Source organism: Hemiscyllium ocellatum, chromosome 2, assembly GCF_020745735.1.
Source record: "Hemiscyllium ocellatum isolate sHemOce1 chromosome 2, sHemOce1.pat.X.cur, whole genome shotgun sequence".
Taxonomy (NCBI): Eukaryota; Metazoa; Chordata; class Chondrichthyes; order Orectolobiformes; family Hemiscylliidae; genus Hemiscyllium; species Hemiscyllium ocellatum.
This window is the reverse complement of record NC_083402.1, coordinates 66438409-66463996: the sequence shown is the minus strand read 5'-3', so window position 1 is coordinate 66463996 and position 25588 is coordinate 66438409. Positions and strand designations below refer to the sequence as shown.

Below are 25588 nucleotides of genomic sequence, written 5' to 3'. Positions count from 1 at the left end.
ATATTTTGCTATTCACCTTATCTTATGAGAACCTGTCTTTCAATAGACCTTCAAGAAATAATTAAAGCTAATACGTTCAGGATGGTTGACGGGGTTAGGCTAGGATTAACTGTATGAATCAAGAGGGCTTGTGAAATATTGTTTAAAAGACGCTGGCTTTCAACATTTTGAAGGCTTAGGTCCACAGTTGATCCCTTTCTGCCAAATCTCATCCAGCAAGACATTCAGCTCATTATGCCTCCCTGTAAAGGAACTATTCAGCTTCTTCAAGAGTCTTATTATTTCCACATAATACAGCAATTCTTTCCACTTTAAGAATCAATCCAATCCTAATTTGAATGTTCATATTAAGCCTACATCACCCACCCTTTCAGACAGTGCAATCCACGTTATAAGCTGAATAGATTCTTAAGATTTAGGAGCAGAATTAGGTAATTCCGCCCATCAAGTTTGCTCCGGCATTCAATCATGACTGACCTGCTCCTCACCCCCATTTTCCTGCCTTTTCTCCGTATTCCTTCAACCCTTCGCCATTAAAAATCTGTCTAACTCCTTCGTAAATTTACTCACTGTCCCAGCATCAAGAACACTTTGGGGTAGCAAAATCCACAGATTCACAACCCTTTGAGAGAAGCAGTTTCTCCTCAACTCTGTTTTATATTTGCTACCCTTAATCGTAAGACTATGACCTCTCGTCCTAGAATGTCCCACAACAGGTAGCATCCATTCCACATCTAGTTTATCCACACCTTTTATCATGTTGAATGCCTCAATTTTAACTCCCCTCGATGTACATAAAAAATCCTCATGTCACCTCTGGTTCTTTTCCAATTACCTTAAATCTTTATTGTGGTTCTGTTCGCCGAGCTGGGAGTTTTTGTTGCAGACGTTTCATCCCCTTTCTAGGTGACATCCTCAGTGCTTGGGAGCCTCCTGTGAAGCGCTTCTGTGATGTTTCCTCCAGCATTTATAGTGGCTTGTCTCTGCCGCTCGGCGAACAGAACCACAACAACGAGCACCCGAGCTACAAATCTTCTCCCAAACTTTGAACCTTAAATCTTTATCCTTAGAGTACTGGTCCTTTTGGAACCATTGGAAAGCATTGGAAAGAGTTCCTGTTTACTAACTCTATTAAAGACCTTTCATTTTGAACATTGCTATCAAATCTCCTTTTAACCTTCTCTGTTTTAAGAACAAAAACCCCAGTTGTACACCTCCAAATTTCTGTATGCATAAACCCTTAATCAGAAATGCTTGTTTGTTCCATTGAAAGTAAATCCTTGTTCATTGTAGATGATTAATGTATCCTGTAGTAGAAAAAAAAGAAGTAATTTGATTTCAACTTGTTTGACCCAACCAGGAAGAACCAAAACAATGGAGGGAATATAGATTCAAAGCAACAAAAGAGAAGGTAAGTTGTTTTAAAAAATGGCCAATGTGCAATAAGTACTAGAAAATGCAACAGTGCAATCACATGACTGGTTACCGGATGGTTGTTTGTTTGTATTCAGTGACATTTTCCAAAAAAGCTGGAATTGTTGGGTGTCCTCATCCATCAAGTTTTGCAGGAGCTACTTTGAAGAAATAAAGTTATGATGTTTTGACCTTCGATTAAATTGTTAAGATCATAATTTTTCAACAAACAAGTATAGAAAGCGATTTTAAAGGATATTCTTTTCTAATGAACAATCAAAATAGAGTAGTCTGCTTTTTGTTTGGCTACTGTAATATTTTAGAATTAAAGTTAGACACGTTTCCTTGTCATATGCACCATGCTTAGATAATATATATTTCTGGATTTAAGTTGTCCCTTACAGCATTCCTTCACAGTGTAAGGGAGGAGACAATATTGTAAATCTTTACCTAAAATTGGTCAAGATCCTAAAAATGCATGAATCTAAACAAATATAGTGAATATTAACTTTAAGACTGAACAGAATCTGAGCTATTTATTTTGTGTCAAGTGTGATCAGACCTACATGCAAATGACTCAACTTTCATTTGTCAAACCAGTCATTGATCAGAAGCCAATTAATGATTCCATCCTGAATAGGATGTGTTTACCTGTTACAGGCAGAAATGGGAGTTGGGAAATATCCAGACTCAGTGTGCCTGCCTCAGAAGCAAGAACCTCAAAACATATAACTTTCATTCTGGTAGGTGGGTGGCTGGCTAGGTGAATGCAAGCTGGAGTCAGTCCCATCAGTGCTGGACATTTAGAGGTGGCACCATCATAAGCCAGTACAAAGACCTGTCATGGATTCCTGGGGCTTTGTACAAGTTTAGTTTATTCAGTATTGGGCACTGTAGTCTTTTATGTTGACATTCATTTGCCTCCTCCCCACTTCAATATCCTATTCATATCAAACCAACATTCAGTCAATGCCTCCTCCCCACCAACCTTTAAGCAAACCCTGTCATTCCATGCCCCTTTAGTCCCTATGTAAATTTAATGCTAACATTTACCTCAGCTTTCATCCTTTATCCTTACATCCTCCAAGCCAACATACCAAATATTCACCATAAACTGACTTCAGGAGGCATACTATGATGAAATGAAGTAAAGTTCTAAGCAATATTACAGATTTCATTATATATGCACATTTTCATTTGTGGAAGCCTATTCAACACATTTAAATTCCTGCAATCACGAAAACCCTTATGTAGGCAAACATTTATATTCATAACCCATATCAATTATAGCTAATCCTTCAATAAAGTCTTGGAGCTGTTAATCAAACCATGAACTTTGAGACTTGCCTTACTTAGCTAGTAACAGTCAAACAACACTAATCCCATAATGATAACCCTAGTCAAGAACCATCATTAAAACTGCTTGAACCAATTATTTTTGATGGAAACAAAGGAAAGTTTTTTTTACATAAAAGGCGGGGATTTTAATATCTTGGTAGCATGACAGTTCTGCTATCTTGTCTGTGCGTTACAAGCCTTCACATCTCGACCATGAAGTTGTGAACTGTACACTGCAGATTGAGTCCATTCTTGGCTTGGAAATTAGATCTTCTTGACCTATGCTCTAAAGTTAAATGGTTAGATTCTTGATGAATTGGGAAGTGAAAGATTATTGGTGATAGATGAATATGTGAAGTAATCAGAAAGCCATGATCCTATTGAATGGTGGAACAGATTGAGCTGTTTAGTGGCCAAATTTGTTTTTTGTTATGAATTCCTTCTGTATCTAAAAAATGTTGGTCAGTGAAGTGATGTTGCCACTGTTCACAAAGCTAAAACTGCCCACAGATTTTCTGCATTCTCTTGAGCAGTTCCTGGATATAATTTCCAGCGTTACATTTTTATACAGGGAAATGTGGCAAGTAACAATGTGCCTCTTCAAACAATCAAATTGAAGGTTCCTCACTAAGACATGCAGCCATGTCTAAACTAGGACATATAAATTAGAATATTTAATTCTGTATATCATGTATAAAAGTCAAATGAGAGAAAGAGAAACATTTGGTAGAGAGGTAAACAAAAGATATCTTTAAAATCTTCAAAAATTATTGAATTCTGAAGTAATGAGACTCCATATTTAAAAAGTTCAACATTTATATGTTTGCGACGTAGTTTGAACAAAATTAAGATTTGTCACTGCATTAAAAGTGCACTTGCTTTTGAATACACCAGCCCTATCTTTTTCTGGCATGTTAAATGGGTAAATGCAACATGTCAAACTCTTACATTGGCTTCAATGCAGAGTCTGTTTGCAGGGCTGCAGTGTAGTACAGCTTATGGGGAACATAACAAATCAGGCTGCAATTGCTGGATTTCCATCTTTGATTGTATGTGTTGAATCTGGAAGTTGCTGTCCAATTACTCTGCAGTGACTCCTGACACACAATCTGAGCCAATGTTATTGTAAATTAAATTACCAAATGTTAATCCATCTAAATCTGATGAAGTAATATTTATTTTCTTTCTGTCAAAGGTCCCGGTCCCGTGGAAACACCAGTGGCAGTGGTAGTGAGTCTGAAAATTCCAGTAGAGAGCGTAAAAGACGTAACAGGTATTCACGTAATGAATCATATGATGGATCTGCTGTTGTTGGAGTGAGTTTCTCACTTGAGGCACATACTGGAAAACTCACCAAAATGTGAATGGCTGACTAGAGACAGGCTGGAGCTGGATACATGTAAAACGTAGGTGTTGTAGTGTGCATTTTTTATTAAAGTTTTTCAAAACTTGTTTAAACGAAGGAAACAAGAGAAAATATTTCTAGTGTACTGTCCCTTCAGTGTCAAGTCTAGGTCAATGATAGTAAACTCCATTCTGAGTTAGAGGATCACAAACTCAATCCCCATGCTGGAAGTTGAGCTGTTTGTCAGATCTTAATCTACAAAATAATGAATGCACTTCAAAAATAATTAATTACTATTGAAGCCATTAGAGACATCTGAGGATGTAATGAATGCTGCATAATAAGTTCTTTCATTATGGGTATACATGAGGAATTAGGAATAAAATCTATCTGATTCAACTGCGAAACAGTAGAGACACCATGCAGTGTCACACCTCTAACCAATATGTAGCTCAATCACTCACAGGTACACTTCCTCATGCTACACCAGGTAGAAACTTCAAGTGTCCTTTGACAATCATTCACGAGTTTTCCAGATCCAATTATCTTTCTGTTCCCTCAATTTCCAAGAGGCCTGCCTGTGTTGTCCCCTTATTTCTGAACAGAAACCAAATTCTTACAAGTGTCCAGCTTGGTTAGTGGCACAAAACAATTCACCAGCTTCCTCATAGCTTCTTTGTCTCCCTGCGTTATGGACGATTTAGAAAGCATTCCCTTGAAAGTTGCTTCTGAGCTGTGAACTTTAATGAGCATGTAGGTATCTTCATTACAGAATGAGTTAGATGGATTAAAACTAATGTACCAGCAAAGTGGTAACACTGAACAAGAAAAAAATAGTTTATTCTACACAGGGCTGCACAAAGTTACTTCAAAAACGTTAGTAAGTAACTAAATGACTTCAATAAAGATGAAATATAGATAACAAAGGATGTATTACTTTTAAAGATGAAATTCAGTTTGAGCCTTTAAGATGTTGTTGAGAGCCTGTAGCTTGCAATTGAAGTGTTGTTTAGAGTGAAGGGTTGAAGTTTGAAAGTTGTATTCAACAGTTATGGTGGCTCTTGTGGTTGAATAATTAAAGGTTGCTTTATTAGGGAGACTTGAATAAATAGAATGGATCTTGGGAAATGAGTGATGGTGCTTGGTGTTTGTGTTTCACAGGTAGGCTACTTCCAGCTTGCTCAGTTACTCCCTGTTGCTGTGCTAACTACAAACCTTCCTGTCACTGTGTTAACTATAAACCTCCCTGTCACTGCGCAAACTACAAACCTCCCTGTCGCTGTGCTAACTACAAACCACCCTGTCGCTGTGCTAACTACAAACCTCCCTGTCGCTGTGCTAACTGCAAACCACCCTGTCACTGTGCTAATTACAAACCTCCCTGTCACTGTGCTAACTGCAAACCTCCCTGTCACTGTGCTAACTGCAAACCTCCCTGTCACTGTGCTAACTACAACCCTCCCTGTCACTGTGCTAACTACAAACCTCCCTGTCACTGTGCTAACTACAAACCACCCTGTCACTGCGCTAACTACAAACCTCCCTGTCGTTGTGCTAACTACAAACCTCCCTGTCATTGCGCTAACTACAAACCACCCTGTCACTGTACTAACTACAAACCTCCCTGTCACTGTGCTAACTACAACCCTCCCTGTCGCTGTGCTAACTACAAACTGCCCTGTCGCTGTGCTTACTACAAACCTCCCTGTCGCTGTACTAACTACAAACCACCCTGTCACTGCGCTAACTACAAACCACCCTGTCACTGTGCTACCTACAAACCTCCCTGTCATTGCGCTAACTACAAACCTCCCTGTCGCTGTGCTAACTACAAACCTCCCTGTCATTGTGCTAACTACAAACCTCCCTGTCGCTGTGCTAACTAGAAACCTCTCTGTCGCTGTGCTAACTGCAAAACTTGACAGAGGATATTTTTAAATCAACACATTTCAGTCATGTATTGACTGACCCTTGATACGATAATGGATAGTTGCTTTCAGTAGTAACTGGGGTACTATTAGTTCTAGCATTAATCCACTTTTAGAAGCTTCTGATAGCTTGACCAACTGTAGTTCAAAAATAAAAAAACCAGTGCAAGTAAAACTCAAAGTCTGGCAGCATCAATGGAGAGAGAATTAGAATTAACATCTAAAGGCCAATGACTCTATTTGGGATCTTCAAATTATCACTCATGACTCGCTGAGCTTTTCTATACTTTGTTTTTATTTCAGATCACCAGCATTCCAGTACTTTGCTTTTATTGTAGTCCAAAACATCAGACGGTAGTGGAAGCCATTTTAAAAAGTCACCAAAGTCTCTTTTAACAATGAGGAGGAAGTACAGTTTTCAAACCATTTGTAATATCCTCATATCTGCTTAGTATCTCTCAAGCAACAGCTGCACTTTTTCTGTGAGAAACCTGAAAAGTTGTAAAAACTGTCCCCTGGATACTTCATGAGGTCTCTGGTTGTGTTCTCTCTCACCGTGTCAACTAGCAGGGTCCAGGCAAGGTGGCTACAGACAGTCCTGATCACTGGGTTCCCAATTCACTGCCAAACTAACCTGTCTCTCTGGATGGTCAGTATCCTAAGCAGCCAATCAGAGGTACAGCCCATCCCAGTTGACAGGCAAATCAACCAATGATTGCTATTTTCTAAACAGCTACACTAGATTGAGTTAGATATACCAGATTCCCAAGTCCCTCCTATGTTACTATCTTGTGTCAGGACTCAGGATTCAAAAGGGGACTGTCCTTTTTCTGTTGGAATTTTATTTCATTTTGGATCAGGCTGAAGGCTGCTGGAGCACAAGTAAGCTAAAGCAAAGCTTAGTTCCTCAGCTGTACTTGCAGAAGGCTTTATCTGATCTGCTTCTTCTTGACATCTAGAGGTCCCTGTAGTAAAATGGCTGCCACAGACTTGAAGCTTGAATAAGGCAGCACTGGCACAGTTGGACATCCTCATTGATGGCAGTCTGTTGGGAGAGGTGGATGGCATGGGAATATGCATATGGGAATTTGCCGCAGGAGTTTCAAATAATGTAGCAGATGTTCAATGAAGAGGATGGACCTTCCAATGTTTAAGGGCAGGTCAAGTATCATATCTGTTCTGTTCAATGTGAACCATCACGTGGCAAGTCATCTGGAAACTGAAGGTCATGGATGTCCATGTTGATGAGTTCTGTTTTCACCTGGAAGTGGCCAAAGTTTCTGTCCAGATGATATTGAATGGTGACAGTGGGTGGTAGGTCATCTCGGCCAAGAGAGTGAGAAAATGTATCTCATAGAAAACTAAGCTTTTGATACACTTTATAGACTGGAAAAAACAAATAGGTGAAAGTCATCTGAAAAAGAGTTAACAGAATGTTTTCAGAGTAATATCTTAGAACGGCATTCTGGAGCTGATGAGAGGTCAAGCAAATCTGGAACTGGTACTGTTCAACAAGGTAGGATTTCTTAATTAGCACATAGTGAAGGCCCCTCTCGGTCACAACAATCATTAATTCTATATTCGGTTTGAGAGAGAGCGGAGTGGATCCAAGGCTAATATTTTAAACTTAAATAAAGACAATTATGAGGGTATGAAAATGGAGCTCGCCAAAGTGAATGGACCAATGAAGTCAAAGGATAGGTCAATTGTCGATGGTCCCTCAAGATTAAGATGCTTCATGTCTGTCAGGCTAGATGAGTCTTCAGGTGACTGAGGAGCCATGTCTCGTATCTCAGGTTTTACTTCATGGGGGACATTGTTGCATGGGGAAAGGGCAGCCCTGTGGTGGAATTCTTCTCATTCTTCTGCCACCATTCCAGCTCATCGTCGAGTCATTGAGCCTCAAGGTGGCTTGTGTCTTAATGAATCAGGAGGTGCCATTCTGAGTGGTAAGCAGCTTTCTCCTCCAGTAAATGGTGTCAAAGCTTCCATGATTTAGTATATTCCTGAGTATCTCCTTATTCTCTTTCCCTTGGCTGTGTTTTGACCATTGTCCAACAGAGAGCTGAGAGTAGACAGCTGCCTTAGGAGGCAGTTTTCAGACATCTGGATGCAACAGCAAAGTTAGGTCTTTAGGAGTAGGGATTTGATGTTGGTAGACATGACTTCATCAATGATGCTCATTGGCCTGGCAGTCCTCCCATTTGATTTTCAGGATTTGACACAGGCAATGCTGGTGGAAGCTGTCAAACATCTGAATGTGATGTCAGGTCTTAAAGCAAGAAAATAGAGTGGTCAACACAACTGGCTTCTAGACCTGGAGTTTGGTTTACTGTGTTGACTAGGAAGAGGGTCCTACAGTCAGTTGTTGTTGAAAAACACCAGAAGTAACATTACAGAAAATCTGTAAGTTAATTGCTGGTAAGAATTTGTTTAAGACTCTCCGTAAAATGCAATAAATTAATAAAGTGTATTATTAAGCACCTGAAATGTGTGTAAGTCAGGAGCAATATAATGAAGTAATATAACTAAACCAAAATAGGGTATAGGAAGGTGAGTAAAGTTAACATAAGGGAAGCAAGTTTATGGTGAGGATAGGATATATCAGGGGAGCTCAGACCCCGTGTGTTGCACAACCTGCAGCATGTGGGAAATCTTTGACATTCCTGGCAGTCTGGATGACTACATCTGTGGAAGTGACACCCATTTGGTCATCGTTAACAGTAGGTTTAGAGCTCAGAGATTGTCGTTCACAATGAGACCAATGACATAGGTTAAAAAAAGGGAATGAGATCCTGCAACAAAAATTTAGGAAGCTGACTGGGCATCAAATCTCTGGATATTCCCAGTGCCACAGGCTGGAATAGAACAGCTCGATGCATGGCAATAGAGTTGGAGATATCTGGATCAATAGTTTTCATTCTGGGGTAGATGTGACCTGTACAAGTTCAGCAGTTTGCATCTGGACCAGAACAGGACCAACATCCTTGTGTGGAGATTAGCTGGTGTGGTTGGTGAGGATTTAAACTGATTTGGTAGGAGGATGGTATATGGAGTGATGGTACAGTAAAGGGGTGGTGTGTGGTCAAGCACAGAAGAGGAACCAAGTCAGTGAGAAGGTAGTGTGAATATCGTCAAGTTAAGTTACAAGACCGGATGCCATTTATTTTAATTGAGAAACATCAATTGTCATTTATGCTATAGCAGACTACATGGGGCAAATGGCTGAATTCTGCTCCAATATCTAATAGTCTTATGGTCTGATGGAATATTGTGAGTAAGGCAGATGTGTTGAGGGTGTTGATTAACATATGGCTTAAGTATGTTATTGGAGATATGATTGAGGAAGGGGCAGAGCTTGAAAGCTCAATATTCTCGGGTATGGAAATTTTAGACAAAATATTGAAAGGATGTAATCGAGGAAGTGGTGTTGCAATATTGATTAAGGAATTAGTTACTAAAGAATAGTCCCCTATTTTGACCACTACACTTTAAGAAGCAACTGAAGTGCAGAGCAGATTGACCAGGATCGTTCCAAAGGTGAGAGAATTCAGTTACATGTTCAGATTAAAGAAGAGGTAAGAGAAGCTTGGGTTGTCTGTAATGAGCTGAAAATGTGTTGCTGGTTAAAGCACAGCAGGTTAGGCAGCATCCAAGGAACAGGAAATTCGATGTTTCGGGCCAGAGCCCTTCATCAGGAATGAGGAGAGGGTGCCAGGCAGGCTAAGATAAAAGGTAGGGAGGAGGGACTTGGGGGAGGGGCGATGGAGATGTGATAGGTGGAAGGAGGTCAATGTGAGCGTGATAGGCCGGAGTGGGGTGGGGGCGGAGAGGTCAGGAAGAGGATTGCAGGTTAGGAGGGCGGTGCTGAGTTCAAGGGAATCGACTGAGACAAGGTGGGGAGAGGGGAAATGAGGAAACTGGAGAAATCTGAGTTCATCCCTTGTGGCTGGAGGGTTCCCAGCCGGAAGATGAGGCGCTCTTCCTCCAACCGTCATGTTGTTATGTTCTGGCGATGGAGGAGTTCAAGGACCTGCATGTCTTCAGTGGAGTGGGAGGGAGAGTTAAAGTGTTGAGCCACAGGGTGATTGGGTTGGTTGGTTCGGGCGTCCCAGAGGTGTTCTCTGAAGCGTTCTGCAAGTAGGCGGCCCGTCTCCCCAATGTAGAGGAGGCCACATCGGGTGCAGCAGATGCAATAGATGATGTGTGTGGAGGTGCAGGTGAATTTGTGGTGGATATGGAAGGATCCCTTGGAGCCTTGGAGAGAAGTAAGGGAGGAGGGAGTGGGCGCAACACATTTTCAGCTCTGATCTCCAGCATCTGCAGACCTCACTTTTTACTTGTCTGTAATGAAACAAACATCGGAAGGAAATTTGATGGATCTGCTTTAAGTCATGAATAGTCTGGTCAGAGTAGACAGAGTGAAACTGTTTCTAAAGCCAGAAAAGCCAAGCAATAAGGGCTGATGATTTAAGGGGATTGACAAGATCAACGTGAGAAGCAAAGTTTTAACTGAACTAGTGCTTGGGATCTGGAATACCCTGCCTCTGAGAGTGTCAGAGACCGATTCAATCATAACTTTCAAAAGAAAATTGAATAAAGCCCTAAATATATACTTGAAGAGTTCCAGGGAAAGGCGGGGAGTGGGAAATCATCATAGTCATCATTAGACTAGCAGGTTTTCAATCAATTAAAATGTTGTCACTTTCACAAATTCATGCCCCACAACCTGGGAATCTGGATTACCAATCCAGTGACATTATTCCACCATCTTCCCACTGCTCCCCTCCCCTGTGGAAATGGCAACTTACTTCTCACCTCCTTGTGACTTTCAAGATGTTACTTTGTCTATAGGTTAATTTCCCATTAACATTACCAGGCTCAAAGTAAGTTATGGAGTAAATAGCCTTTCATTGAAATGATAATTAATGATAACTAAGCAACCTTTGTGCCCTAGCAAATAGACAATTGTAATTGTACTGATACATTTATTAAAAGCAATGTCTTTCTTACAACTTTACAAACATTTTTCATGATACTTTCAGAGCAATAACATATTGGATCATATGGCAAGATACGAAATGCTTTATTATGAATAACAAAGTATTACTAAAGATTTATTTTGAATCATAAAAATGATCCTTTTTTAATAAAAGATATTGCATTGACAGTAATTTACTAAAACTAGAAAGCAATATGGGATATACTTGTTGCAAAAAAAGACCACAGTGTAGAATAATTGGCACATTGGTCTTTTTAATTCACTAGGAATATTCATTTACCAAATGTTAAATCCATGCAGGAAAGGCAGAGAAGCAACAGTCCACTTCAATGTACTTTAACCAACTCAAAAAAAATACATTTCAATTCACAATAATTGTGCAGTGGAATGATAAAACAGCCGAAACCATCTTATGTTCTTTTTATTGAGGAACCTAGCCTGTGCAATGTTTCATTATATCCAGCTGGTGGCCCACACTGCTTTGTTAGAATAAGGAATGACAATTATCAATATAAGATGTGCATTTGAGGGGAAATTTCTAATCGGTGTATTACATATACACTTTGACAATTCTTAATCTTGCCTATCTTCAAATTTTTAAAACAATCTAGCACAGTAATGAATGATTAGAAAAATAAGTTAAAACCCAAACACACAATTCTGCTTAATTTGCTGAATTTTTCTAGTGAGACTGAGAAGAAATCAAAAGTCAGAGATGTACCAAAAATAATTACTGAATCACTGAGCATGTGTGTATTTGGTTCTAAATGTTCTGCAATAGTGAGGCAGAAACTATTTTAAAGCAAGGAATACCTTTGAGTTCACCAATCGATGGCAGTATTAACTGTACTATTATGTTTCTTCCACTTCCTAGTTAAACTAAAATGATACTTAATTATTATAATACCAGTTAGCACAGATGCTTCAGACTCTATCTTTAACTTCAATGGGCAATCTAGAGTTAAACATTATATTGACCTGATCACCAATTAATTAGAGCAAAGTAAATTAACTCCCTGAAGGTATAGATTTTAGCAGATAAGCTGTGGTGAGTTTAGAATTTGAATCCTTATAAGATCATAAGACCATAAGACATAGGAGTGGAAGTAAGGCCATTCAGCCCATCGAGTCCACTCCGCCATTCAATCATGGCTGATGGGCATTTCAACTCCACTTACCAGCATTCTCCCCGTAGCCCTTAATTCCTTGTAACATCAAGAATTTATCAATCTCTGCCTTGAAGACATTTAGCGTCCCGGCCTCCACTGCACTCTGCGGCAATGAATTCCACAGGCCCACTACTCTCTGCCTGAAGAAATGTCTCCGCATTTCTGTTCTGAATTGACCCCTCTAATTCTAAGGCTGTGTCCACGGGTCCTAATCTCCTCACCTAACAGAAACAGTTTCCTAGCATCCACCCTTTCCAAGCTATGTATTATCTTGTACATTTCTATTAAATCTACCCTTAATCTTCTAAACTCCAATGAATACAATCCCAGGATCCTCAGCCATTCCTCGTATGTTAGACCTACCATTCCAGGGATCATCCATGTGAATCTCCGCTGGACACGCTCCAGTGCCAGTATGTCCTTCCTGAGGTGTGGGGACCAAAACTGGACACAATACTCCAAATGGGGCCTAACCAGAGCTTTATAAAGTCTCAGTAGCACAACAGTGCTTTTATATTCCAACCCTCTTGAGATAAATTACAACATTGCATTCGCTTTCTTAATCACGGACTCAACCTGCATGTTTACCTTTAGAGAATCCTCGACTAGCACTCTCAGATCCCTTTGTACTTTGTATTTTCTCACCGTTTAGAAAGTAGTCTATGCTTTTATTCTTTTTTCCAAAGTGCAAGACCTCGCATTTGCTCACATTGAATTCCGTCAGCCATTTCCTGGACCACTCTCTCAAACTGTCTAGATCCGTCTGCAGCCTCCCCACTTCCTCAGTACTACCTGCCTGACCACCTAACTTCATATCATCAGCAAACTTCGCTAGAATGCCCCTAGTCCCTTCATCCAGATCATTAATATATAATGTGAACAGCTGTGACCCCAACACGGAACCCTGCGGGACACCGCTCGTCACCGGCTGCCATTCCGAAAAAGAACCTTTTATCTCAACTCTCTGCCTTCTGTCAGACAGCCAATCCTCAATCCATACCAGTAGCTCACCTCGAGCACCATGGGCCCTCACCTTGCTCAGCAGCCTCCCGTGTGGCACCTTATCAAAGGCCTTTTGGAAGTCTAGATAGACCACATCCACTGGGTTTCCCTGGTCTAACCTACTTGTCACCTCTTCAAAGAATTCCAACAGGTTTGTCAGACACGACCTCCCCTTACTGAATCCATGTTCACTTGTTCTAATCAGACTCTGCTCTTCCAAGAATTTAGAAACCTCATCCTTAATGATGGATTCAAGAATTTTACCAACAACCGAGGTTAGGCTAATTGGCCTATAATTTCCCGTCTTTTGTCTTGATCCTTTCTTGAACAAGGGGGTTACAACAGCGATCTTCCAATCATCCGGGACTTTCCCTGACTCCAGTGACTTTTGAAAGATCTCAACCAATGCCTCCGCTATTTTCTCAGCCACCTCTCTCAGAACTCTAGGATGTATCCCATCGGGGCCAGGAGATTTATCAATTTTAAGACCTTTTAGCTTTTCTGGCACTTTCTCTTTTGTAATGGCAACGATACTCAACTCAGCCCCCTGACTCCCTTTAATTGTTAGGATATTACTCATGTCTTCCACTGTGAAGACTGACGCAAAGTACTTATTAAGTTCTCCTGCTATTTCCTTATCTCCCATCACTAGGCTTCCAGCATCAGTTTGAAGTGGCCCAATGTCTACTTTTGCCTGTCGTTTGTTTCTTATGTATTGAATACCACAGGGTTTGCCTCTAAATAAGTGGATCCTTATTTGACTTTGATGAATTCAATCTTGTCTTTTGTGTTCTAAGTCTATCGAGATTTCCTTTTTGATTTGTGTTGGTTTCAAGCACTCTGCTGCAGTTAACACCTGCCATGTTTCCATTGTTCAGATCACGACAAGAGAATGAGATGGTGGACTCGGCTCCTCAATGGGAACAAGTGCTAAGGAGGCAAAAAGAACGATCAATGGCTGATCCCAACAACAGACGTTCAAAGCATAGGTCACGATCGTACGTGTTTAACAGCCATTAATATTGAGAATCTGAAGAACTAATTATGCTAATTAATGATATATAATTTATTAGATATTGATTTCATGCATTAGGCTTTCATAGGTCAAATATGGCATAATCAAATGAAAATAATGCCCAAAAAGTATTCTTTGCTCCTAATCTCTGCAAAGATCTTCCTATTACATTAGCATGATTTTGTTTTTCTAGTCATTGCAGCGGTAATCTTTATTACCTGTCTAAGTGAAACTGCTGATTCTCATATATGCCAAATGTTGATGCCCATTCGGAACCGATCAAGCGCGGCCCAGATTTATATCTAAGAATCTTGTGGACTGCAGAGAGATACAATTTTCTGCTATTGATTTTCCTAGTCTGAATGAACAATGAGGTTCGTGGCTTGTAATTCAATTCACTCATCCCCTACTACACCTTATAACCGAGTGTACATATATAACACACAGCAGTTAGAGTGAAACATTACAAATGGTGAGACAATTGAAACAGAAGGTCTGTGTCAGTGTGAAAAAGTGCACTGGGATCATATTAAGTCAAACAGCAGAGCAGCACCTTGAGCCATAACAGAGCAACTTTGTACTATGTGTATGGAAATTCAACACCTACTTATTTTCATAGCTATAAACTAACACAAGAATTTTATCATGGAACTGTAAGAAATTTAAAAATATTTCCTTTAGTATAATTATGTAGAACCTTTGTGCACAAGTTTATTGATGTTATTTAGGACCTGCTTTCGCATCAGATCTCTCTTAAAGCTTATGCTGTTGATCTCATCTGTAGTATAAGTTAACATTGCAACTATTTAGTTAGTATATTTTCTGTAGGAGAAGTCCTGACATACAAGCAAAGGAAGAACTCTGGAAGCATATTCAGTGAGTATGAAATAATTTTGCATTCCTAATAATATGGCTGCTTTCCCCAGGTTGGGAGTTGTGTCATTCAGGTCATGGTAAACAGTAATAGTCAGGACATTTAAGTGCAAGGAGATTCACTAGACTGCAATGCAGTAAAAGTGGACACCTTGAGTTTGAGTCATGGCATGCAACCCAGACATTTTTCTTTCATTTATTTAATGTGGGTGTTGCTGGCTGGGACCAGGCTCTATTGCCCCTCTCTAGTTGACCTTGAGAAGATGGTGGTGATCTGGCTTGTGGAATCACTGCTGTCCATGTACTGTAGATAGATTGCTGAGAGGCACCACATCCACAAATACTCACTCCACCACTGACAAACAGCAGCAGCAGGGTATCCCATCCACGAGAAACAATGCAGAAACTCATCAAAGCTCCTTAGAAGGTAGCTTCCAAAACCATGACTCCTATTATTTAGGTGAACACACACAGCAGATAAATAGGAGCACCTGTGGTGTGCAAGGTCCCCGCACACCATGCTGACTTGGGAATAGCACGCTGTTTTTTTCATCGTGACTGGGTCAAAATCTTGGAACCCTCTCTGTAATGGCATTGTGGGCCTACCTACCCCAACTGGACTGCTGCAGTTCAAGAGGCAGCTCACCATGATCCTCTCAAGGACAACCTGGGATGGGCAATGAATGGCCCAGCCAATGATGCCCATATTCCATAAATGAGTAATTAAAGAGTAATGGTGTAATTCTACAAGTCCAGCCTTCTCTTTAGGTCTCAGTATGAGGCTGGACTGGAGCTTTGTTGGCAAATGGAGGAGTAGTGTTGATTTTGGAAATAATTGAAAATGGCCCTCACCTTCCACCTCGCCAACCTCCATATACATCGCATCATCCTCCGCCATTCCCAACACCTATAAACAGACCCCAACACCAGGGATATATTTCCTTCCCCACTCCTATCCACTTTTTGTAAAGACCATTACCTCCGCGACTCTGTCATCGGGTCCAAGCCGCCTAACAACCCATCCTCCCCTCCCGGCACCTTCTCCTGCCACTGCAGGAATTGCAAAGCCTCCGCCCATACCTCCCCCCTCACCTCTGTCCAAGGCCTCAAAGGAGCCTTCCACATCCATCAAAGTTTCACCTGCATTTCCGCCACATTTCACTTATTGTATCTGTTGCTCCCCAATGCTGTCTCCTGTACATTGTGGAGACAGAATGCTTACTCGCAGAGCGCTTCAGAGAACATCTCCGGGACACTCGCTCTAACCAACCCCACCACCCCGTGGACGAACACTTTAAATCCCCCTCCCACTCCACCAAGGACATGCAGGTCCTGGGTCTCCTCCATCGCCACTCACTAACCACCCGACGCCTAGAGGAAGAATGCCTCATCTTCTGCCTTGGGATCCTCCTACCCCATGGCATCACTGTGGATTTCACCAGTTTCTTCATTTCCCCTGCCCCCACCTTATCCCAGTTCAAACTTTCCAACTCGGCACCGCCCTCATGACCTTTCCATCTTCCTTCCCATCTATCCACTCCATCCTCCTCTCTGACTCATCACCATTAACCCCATTTTAATCGACCTATCGCACTCTCAGCTATCTTCCCCCCCAGCCTCACCCCCCCTCCCCCCCCCCCTCCCATGTATCTCATTACACCCTTGGCTCAGCGCCTCATTTCTGATGAAGGGCTTTTGCCCAAAACGTTGATTCTTCTGCTCCTCAGATGCTGCCTGACCTGCTGTACTTTTCCAGCATTACACTCTCGGCTCAAATTTCCAGCATCTGCCATCCTCACTTTCACCCAACGTCCTTGTGGAGCCATGTTCAGCTCTGAATTCCCTCCACCAACATTTCAACTAATGGAAATTTTATTTTGTTAGAGGCATGGAATTTCCATCTCTTTTTTTTGGGATGGTGCCTGATTATACAAATTCATACAGAACTTTTTTTATATTCTCTCATTTTTTGCCCATCCTTAGTTGCCCTTGAGAAAGCAGTGATGAGCTGCCTTCTTGAATCACTGTAGTCCATGTGCTGTAGGTAGACTCACAATTCCTTAAGGAAGGAAATTCCCGGATTTTGACCCAGCGACAGTGAAGGATAGGTGATATGGATGATTAAGATGGTGGGTGGTTTGGTGGAAAACTGGTAGATGGTGGTCTTCCCATGTATCTGCTGCCCTTGTCATTCTAGATGGAAATGGTCATGAGTTTGGAAGGTGCTGTCTCAGGATCTTTGGTGAATTTTTGCAGTGTTTCTTGTAGATGGTATACAGTACTGCCACTGAGCATTGGTTGCAGAGGGATTGGATACTTGTGGATGTGGAGTGATCAAGTGAACTGCTTTGCCCTAGATACTCAAGCTTCCTTGAGTTTTGTTGGAGCTGCACTCATCAAGGCAAGTGAGGAGTATTCACATTCCTGCCTTGTGCCTTGTAGATGGTCGAGAAGCTTTGGGGAGTCAAGAGGTGAGTTACCTGCTGTGGTATTCCTCACCTCATAGTGAACTGTGGAAGAGTCTGCTAAAGTGTAGAAGGAAGCACTGCTGATATCAAGACTTGAAACTCTGGAATTGCCTCTTGAAGTCCCTTTGATCCTCGTTTCTCCTGTTCTTTGAAAGCTACTTCCTTCTGCCCTCAAAACACAATGTGGATCAGTGTCAAATTTTGTTTGATAATTTATCTTTGAAGAAAATACATCACTTTTAAGGTGTTTTTTCTTCTGTTACCAGTTGTGCATTCTTTGTGGCACAGTGGCTCAGTGGTTAGCACTGCTGCCTCACAGCACCAGGAATCCAGGTTCAATTCAAGCCTTGGGTGACTGTCTTGTGGAGTTTGCACATTATCCCCATGTCTGCTGGGTTTCCTCCAGGTGCTTTGGTTTCCTCCCATAGTCCAAAGATATGTGGATTAGATGGATTGGCCATGTTACATTGCCCTAGTGTCCAGGGATGTGCAGGTTAGCTGGATGAGCCATGGAAATTGCAGGGGTAGGGTAGAAGGGTTGGGTCTGGTTGTGATGTTCTTCGAAGGGTTGGTGTGGCCTTGATGGGCTGAATGACCTGTTTCCACACTGGAGGGATTCTATGTATTTGACTTTACACCTGGAGTTACAAATAATTATGTAAACGATCTTCGTTAGATCAGAGAATTAAATGCTGTTTACACTTCATAGTAAAAGCAGTCAAAAACAAATTATAGCTCATAAAAATCAATCAATATTTTTATGTGCCTTTCATATCTAATCTGCTTCTCAGATAAACATCTCAATGGGAAATGTACTTTGAAGCATACTTAAAGGAAGAGAAGTGTTGGAAAATATAGGAAGAAAGTGAAGACATTAAACTCGGCCACTAATGAGTGAAGGAAGAGATGCACAAGAGACGAGTCAGAGAAACACAGCATTCAAGGGGACTAGAGGAAAAAGCAGAACCAATGCAGGATTTAAAGCCAAGAGCAAGAATTTTAAATCTGAGACATCTGGAGATGAGGAAATAGAGCATTAACAGATGAGTGGGACTTAGTGCATGCAGCAGAGATCTGGATGTATTCGAGTTTTGAAAACTGCAAGTGGAACTTCAGGAATCAAATTGTTAGGACAATGAAGTCTCAAGATAAAAAAAATTAAAATTTCAGAGGCAGAGGAGAACAAAGATGTAACAGGTAGAGAGCATATGAGACCAGATCTTAACTCAAAATGCAACAAAATGCCAGATTTTGATATAGTCTATGAAAACTTTAATCGGTGACAAGAGACAAGTAAATGTCTTGTGAGCAAAAGATAATAATTTCAGTCTTCCTAATGTTAACTGTAAGTCAAAATTTCTTCAAGATTGAATATTAAGCAAGTTGAGAGGGAATAATAGTGAATGAAGGGTAGGATTAGTTACTTTCCATGGCAATGAGGAAGCTAACTCCATTTCTGGAGATGTTGTTTCTGAGGGGCAACATGTAGCTGAGGAAGAGCAAGGAGCTAAGCATAAAACATTGATAAACCTCAGAGGATACTATGCAGAGAACAAAGAAGCTGGAAATATTCAGTTAAAATTCAGAGACATAAGCATGGAACTATACTCAGTAGAACAACAGAGAAAAGGCATTGGAAGAAAATTAGGAATAATATGTGATTAGGCTTAGAATTTCACTGGTGATTTTTTTTGTGCTGCTTTAATACATTGGGAAGGATAAAGCTGGATTAGAGGGATAAATTGATTAATGACCGTGGGTTTCACATTTGCTGCTATAAAATGCCTCTTTCAGCCTTTATAACCTTTGCTGATTCATCAGTGTGTGATTCAAACACTGATTCATTAGCAGTTCAGTCAAAAGATTATTGAAATGACTAGCTGAAGTTTAAGAACCTTCAAAAACAATTTGGGTAGTGAGGAAGTAAAGAATTCCACAGAAAAAAAAACTGTTTTAAAATGTCATTTTTCCAACCAGTGATGTGCATTCTCAATGAAAACAGGGCTTTCTTTTACATTCATAGGATATGAGTATTGTCATTTATTATTCTTAATGCCCCCAGAGGGTGTTAAGAGATAACCACATTGCTGTAGGTCTGGAGTCACGTGTAAGCTAGACCAGGTAAGGGCAACGGATATCTTTCCTAAAGGTCATTACAGAACCAGATAGGTTTTTTTTCCTGATAATCAACAATAGTTTTACAGTCATCATTATACTCCTAATTTCTGATTTTTGTTGAATTCAAATCCCATCATCTGCCATGACAGTTTTTGAATTCAGGTCCCATGCACATTACCTGAGTTTCTAGATTAATAGTCTAGTGATAATACCACCCCTTGAGTGGTATTGAGCATATTGTACCCAAACAGGTAGTTTGTAAGTCCTCCCATGCTTTATTCAAATGGCAATCAATCTTGGAGAAAGCAAGGGAAAGGTAACTACATCAAAAATTAACAGAAAGGATGACTGAGGTAAGCTTGAGATGCAGATAAAATAGTGTATTTCTTTTATAATTCCTTTAATTTTTGTTGAAATTCTGTTTGTATACTATACATACACTTAATGGAATAGCTCTAATTTTCTCTTGAATTCTGTTTTCTAGGAGAGAACTGGTAGATCCAATTGGTTTAACAGAAGAAGAGCTGAAAGAGATACCATACACCAAAGTAGAGTGAGTTTGTTCAACTTATACAGCTGTGCTTTTTATTTATTGTGCCTTATTGTGGCTCATATATTAAGTAAAGGACAAATAGTTCAATATTTTAAATTAAATTTCCCTAACCTAAGCATTAAAGACAAAGTTTGGGAGAATTTGAAATTAGATTATAATATTGTAGATCGTAATGTATTTACTGGTTTTAACAAAGTATTTACATCATGGAAAGTGGGTACCGCTTATTACTTACTGCTTTTATTGTCCATCCCTAATGCCCAGAGGACAGTTAAGAGTCCACCCACATTGCTGTGAGTCTGGAATCACATGTCAGCATATTTCCTTCCCTAAAAGACATGATGATAAACCATGAGAGTTTTCACAATTCCAGCTTTTTATTGGATTCAAGTATCGGATTACTAAATATCACTGCATCAACACCTCCTAGTAAAAATACTACATTGTCCGTTGTACCTAGATTGAGCAGGGATGGGACAGGGAGCTGTATATAGTTACTGGTCTTGATCATTAGACTTGCAATTGTACAGTGCCTTTCATAACCTCAGAACATCCCAAAATACTTTACTGTCAATCAAATACTGCTGAAGTCTAGTCACACTTGTAGGTAACACAGCAACCAATTTGTACACAGAAAGGTACAATAAGCTGTATAACGTACTAATGACAGAGGATTTAATTTATTGACATTTTCATCTACATCTGAAAAGACAGCACCAAGCAAAACATAAAACCATAAGACATAGGAGCAGGTATAGGCCATTTAACCCGTCACATCTGCTCTGATCTGATCATCCTCAACTGCACTTTCCTGCCTTTTTCCCTTGATTGTCCGTCACTGATGAAAAATCTGTCTCTCAGCTTTTAATGCACTTATTGACCATTCATCTAAAGCCCTATGTGGTACATATTTCCATAGATTTACCAACTTGTTACAGAAGAAATATCTTGTCATCTCTGCCTCAATGGGCAATCTCTTATTGTGAGATAATGCCCAATGGTTGTAAACTCTTGTACAGGTAGAAACAACCTCTCAGCATCTATCCTGTCAAGTCACCCAAGAATATTGGATGTCTCATCACCAACAAGTCACCACTCCCTCAGTGTTGCATGAGAGCCTCAGTCTAGATTTCAGATTCAAGTTTCGGGAGTGAGACTAGAAGTTGCAACATTTGATTCAAAGACAGCAGTGCTCCACATTGTCCTAACGCTGACCTATAATTGTGTGTGGACTTTGGCTAGTGGCATGATTTAATTTGCATAGTACCTCAATTGAATAGCTTGATCACACTCAGTAGGCTCACACTTGCAGATTAGCCACTTAGTTGCTATATTGGAGAGCAGCTAAACCCAGGAAATTGTACCCTGACTGAGCCAGAAAAATGAGAAAATGATGGTGAGAAGAGAGTTCTGTTAATGTAGTTCAATGAACGTTTATACAAGATTTTAAATTACATAAAACGTAACACACTTTAAAAAATTTGTATGAAGTTTTCTGTTTCTCAGTGAACTTTTTTGTCACCAGGACTCAAGGTAACCCCATACGCATCAGGCATTCACATTCACCTCGAAGTTTTCGTCAGTATCGACGCTCTCAATGTTCTGATGGAGAACGATCTGTTCTTTCAGAAGTAAAGTATGTATTCTTGGAAATTGCAAATGCTACAATTGCCAATGACATCCTTCATGATTTGAGGCGAGGATCAATTGCAAAAACAATTCATTTTGTTCTGAGCCATTTAAAAATGGTTTCTAAAACAATCCCACTTTAAAGCATCTGAGATTGTAAGATTTGTACTGATCTCATTTCTGAACCATAGGCCAATGTGGCACTGGAGCAGTTGTACGTTGCTGGGAATTCTGTCTGAAAGGATCATTGAAGATTCCTTATGAAATCTATTGTTGTTCAAAGATCCATTGAAACGTCTGCACACATCAATCAATCTATTCTGTGTTGTATCAAATAATTTGATGTGCAACTTGGTTTTACTTTCCCACAAAAAAAATGTATTCTGATTTGGGTGGAACTGAGAAATAAGAAAGGGATGATTACCTTACTGGGATTGTATTATAGACCCCCTAATAGTCAGCAATAAATTGAAAAACAAACTTGTAAGGAAACATGGCTTAGAAATGGGTAAGACTTGCAGCTTAATGTTCCAGGATACAAATGCTACAGGAAGGATAGAAAGGGAGGTGAGAGAGAAGGGGGAGTGGCATTTTTGACAGGGGATAGCATTACAGCTGTGCTGAGGGAGGAAGTTATTTGGGTGGAAATGAGAAATAAGAAAGGGATGATTACCTTACTGGGATTGTATTATAGACTCCCTAATAGTCAGCAGTAAATTGAGATACAAATTTGTAAGAAGATTTCAGTTATCTAAGAATAATAGGGTGGTTATGGTCGGGGATTTTAGCTTTCCAAACATAGACTGGGACTGCCATAGTGTTAAGAGTTTAGGTGGAGAGGAATTTATTAAGAGTGTACAAGAAAGATTTCTGAGTCAGTATGTGGATGTACCTATTATGCAAAACTTGACCTACTCTTGGGAAATAAGGCAGGGCAGGTGACTGAGGTGTCCATGGGGAAGCGGTTTGGGGCCAGCGAACATAATTCTATTAGTTTAAAAAATATTGATGGAAAAGGATAGACGAGACCTAACAGTTGAAACTCTAAATAGGAGGAAGGCTAATTTTGATGGTATTAGGCAAGAACTTTCGAAAGCTGATTGGGTGCAGATGTTCGCAGGTAAAGGGATGGCTGGAAAATGGGAAGCCTTCAGAAATGAGATAACAAAAGTCCAGAGAAAGTATATTCCTGTTAGGGTGAAAGGAAAGGCTGGTAGGTGAAGAGAATGCTGGATGATTAAAGAAACTGAGGTTTTGGTTAAGAAAAAGAAGGAAGCATATGTCAGGTAAAGATAGGATAGATCGAGTGAATCCTTAGCAGAGTATACAGGCAGTAGGGGTATACTTAAGAGGGAAATCAGGCAGGCAAAAAGGGTTCATGAGGTAGCTTTGGCAGATAGGGTTAAGAAGAATCCAAGGGGTTTTTACAAATACATAAAGGGAAAAAGGGTAACTAGGGAGCAAATACGGCCCCTCAGGGATCAGCAAGGCAGCCTTTGTGTGGAGCCGCAGGAGATAGGGGAGGTACTGAATGAATATTTTGCATCGGTATTTACTGTGGAAAATGACATGGGGAAATAGATGCTGACATTTTGAAAAAATGTCCATATTACAGAGGAGGAAATGCTGGATGTCTTGAAACACATAAAGGTGGATAAATTCCCAGGACCTGATCAGGTGGAAGCTGAAAAATGTGTTGCTGGAAAAGCGCAGCAGGTCAGGCAGCACCCAAGGAGCAGGAGAATCGACGTTTCGGGCATAAGCCCTTCTTCAGGGCTTCTGCCCGAAACGTTGATTCTCCTGCTCCTTGGATGCTGTCTGACCTGCTGTGCTTTTCTAGCAACACATTTTTTAGCTCTGATCTCCAGCATCTGCAGTCCTCACTTTCTCCTAATCAGGTGTACCCTTGAACTCATGTGGGAAGCTTGGGAAGTGAATACTGGGCCTCTTGCTGAGATATTTGTATCATCGATAGTCACAGGTGAGGTGTCAGAAGTCTGGATGTTGGCTAATGTGGTGCCATTATTTAAGAAAGGTGATAAGGATGAGCCAGGGAACTATAGACGGGCGAGGCTGACATCAGTGGTGGGCAAGTTGTTGGAGGGAATCCTAAGGGACTGGGTGTATATGTATTTGGAAAGGAAAGGACTGATTAGGGATAGTTAACGTGGCTTTGTATGTGGGGAATCATTTCTCACAAACTTGACTGAGTTTTTTGAAAAAGTGACAAAGAGGATTGATGAGGGCAGAGCGGTGGACATGATCTATATGGAGTAAAAAATGAGATCTGCAGATGCTGGAGATCACAGCTGCAAATGTGTTGCTGGTCAAAGCACAGCAGGCCAGGCAGCATCTCAGGAATAGAGAATTCGACGTTTCGAGCATAAGCCCTTCATCAGGAATAAGCTTATTCCTGATGAAGGGCTTATGCTCGAAACGTCGAATTCTCTATTCCTGAGATGATCTATATGGACTTCAGTCAGGCATTCAACAAGTTTCTGCATGGGAGACTGGTTAGTATGGATAGATCTCGTGGAATACAGGGAGAACTAGCCATTTGGATACAGAACTGACTCAAAAGGTTGGAGACAGAGGATGGTGGTGAAGGGTTGTTTTTCAGGCTGGAGGCCTGTGACCAGTGGAGTGCCACAAGGATCAGTGCTGGGGCAACTACCTTTCATCATTTATATAAATGATCTGGATATGAACATAGGAGGTATAGTTAATAAGTTTGCAGATGACACCAAAATTAGAGGTGTAGTGGACAGCGAAGATTACCTCAGATTACAGTGGGATCTTGATTAGATGGATCAATGGGCTGAGGAGTGGTGGATGGAGTTTAATTTAGATAAATGCGAGGTGCTGCATTTTGGGAAAGCAAATCTTAAGCAAGTCTTATACACTTAATGGTAAGGTCCTCAGGAGTATTGCTGAACAAAGAAATCTTGGAGTGCAGGTTCATAGCTCCTTGAAAGTAGAATTGCAGGTAGTTAGAATACTGAAGAAGACATTTGGAATGCTTTCCTTTATTGGTCAGAGCATTGAGTACAGGAGTTGGGAGGTCATATTGCAGCTGTACAGGACATTGTTTAGCCACTTTTGGAATACTGCATGCAATTCTGGTCTCCTTCCTATTGGAAGGATGTTGTGAAACTTGAAAGGATTCAGAAAAGATTTACAAGGATGTTGCCAGGGTTGGAGGATTTAAGCTGTAGGGAGAGGCTGAACAGGCTGGGACTGTTTTCCCTGCAGTGTTGAAGGCTGAGGGGTGACCTTATGGAGGTTTATAAAATCATGAGAGGCATGGATAGGATAAATAGACAAAATCTTTTCCCTGGGGTTGGGGAGTCCAGAATTAGAGGGCATAGGCTTAGGGTGAGAGGGCAAGATATAAAAGGGACCTAAGGGGCAATCTTTTCATGCAGAGAGTGGTACGTGTATGGAATGAGCTGCCAGAGGATGTGGTGGAAGCTGATACAGTTGCAGCATTTCAAAGGCATCTGGATGGGTTTATGAATAGGAAGGGTTTGGAGGGATATGCGCGAAGTGCTGGCAAATGATACTAGATTAGGTTGGGATATCTGGTCAGCATGGACGAATTGGACTGAAGGGTCAGTTTCCGAGCTGTATATCTCTATGATCCTACTTAAACAATTAAATGGTCAAAATGTTGTGGTTACATGTTTGCTGAATACAAAGTCATCAACCTCACGCCACGATTGGTAAACTAAATGT

The 25588-nt window shown here is 40.7% G+C and overlaps 1 protein-coding gene across 2 annotated transcripts in view; it reads left to right on the top strand.

The window, feature by feature from the left end:
- epb41l4a (erythrocyte membrane protein band 4.1 like 4A) overlaps positions 1-25588 on the top strand; it is a 304833-nt gene that overhangs the window by 244718 nt on the left and 34527 nt on the right. For both annotated transcript variants that reach the window (XM_060844451.1, XM_060844444.1), the window contains 6 exons: positions 1361-1411; positions 3947-4024; positions 14076-14195; positions 15041-15088; positions 20156-20224; positions 21750-21860. In XM_060844451.1, coding sequence (XP_060700434.1) covers positions 1361-1411; positions 3947-4024; positions 14076-14195; positions 15041-15088; positions 20156-20224; positions 21750-21860 — 477 coding nt within the window. The remainder of the gene's footprint in view (positions 1-1360; positions 1412-3946; positions 4025-14075; positions 14196-15040; positions 15089-20155; positions 20225-21749; positions 21861-25588) is intronic.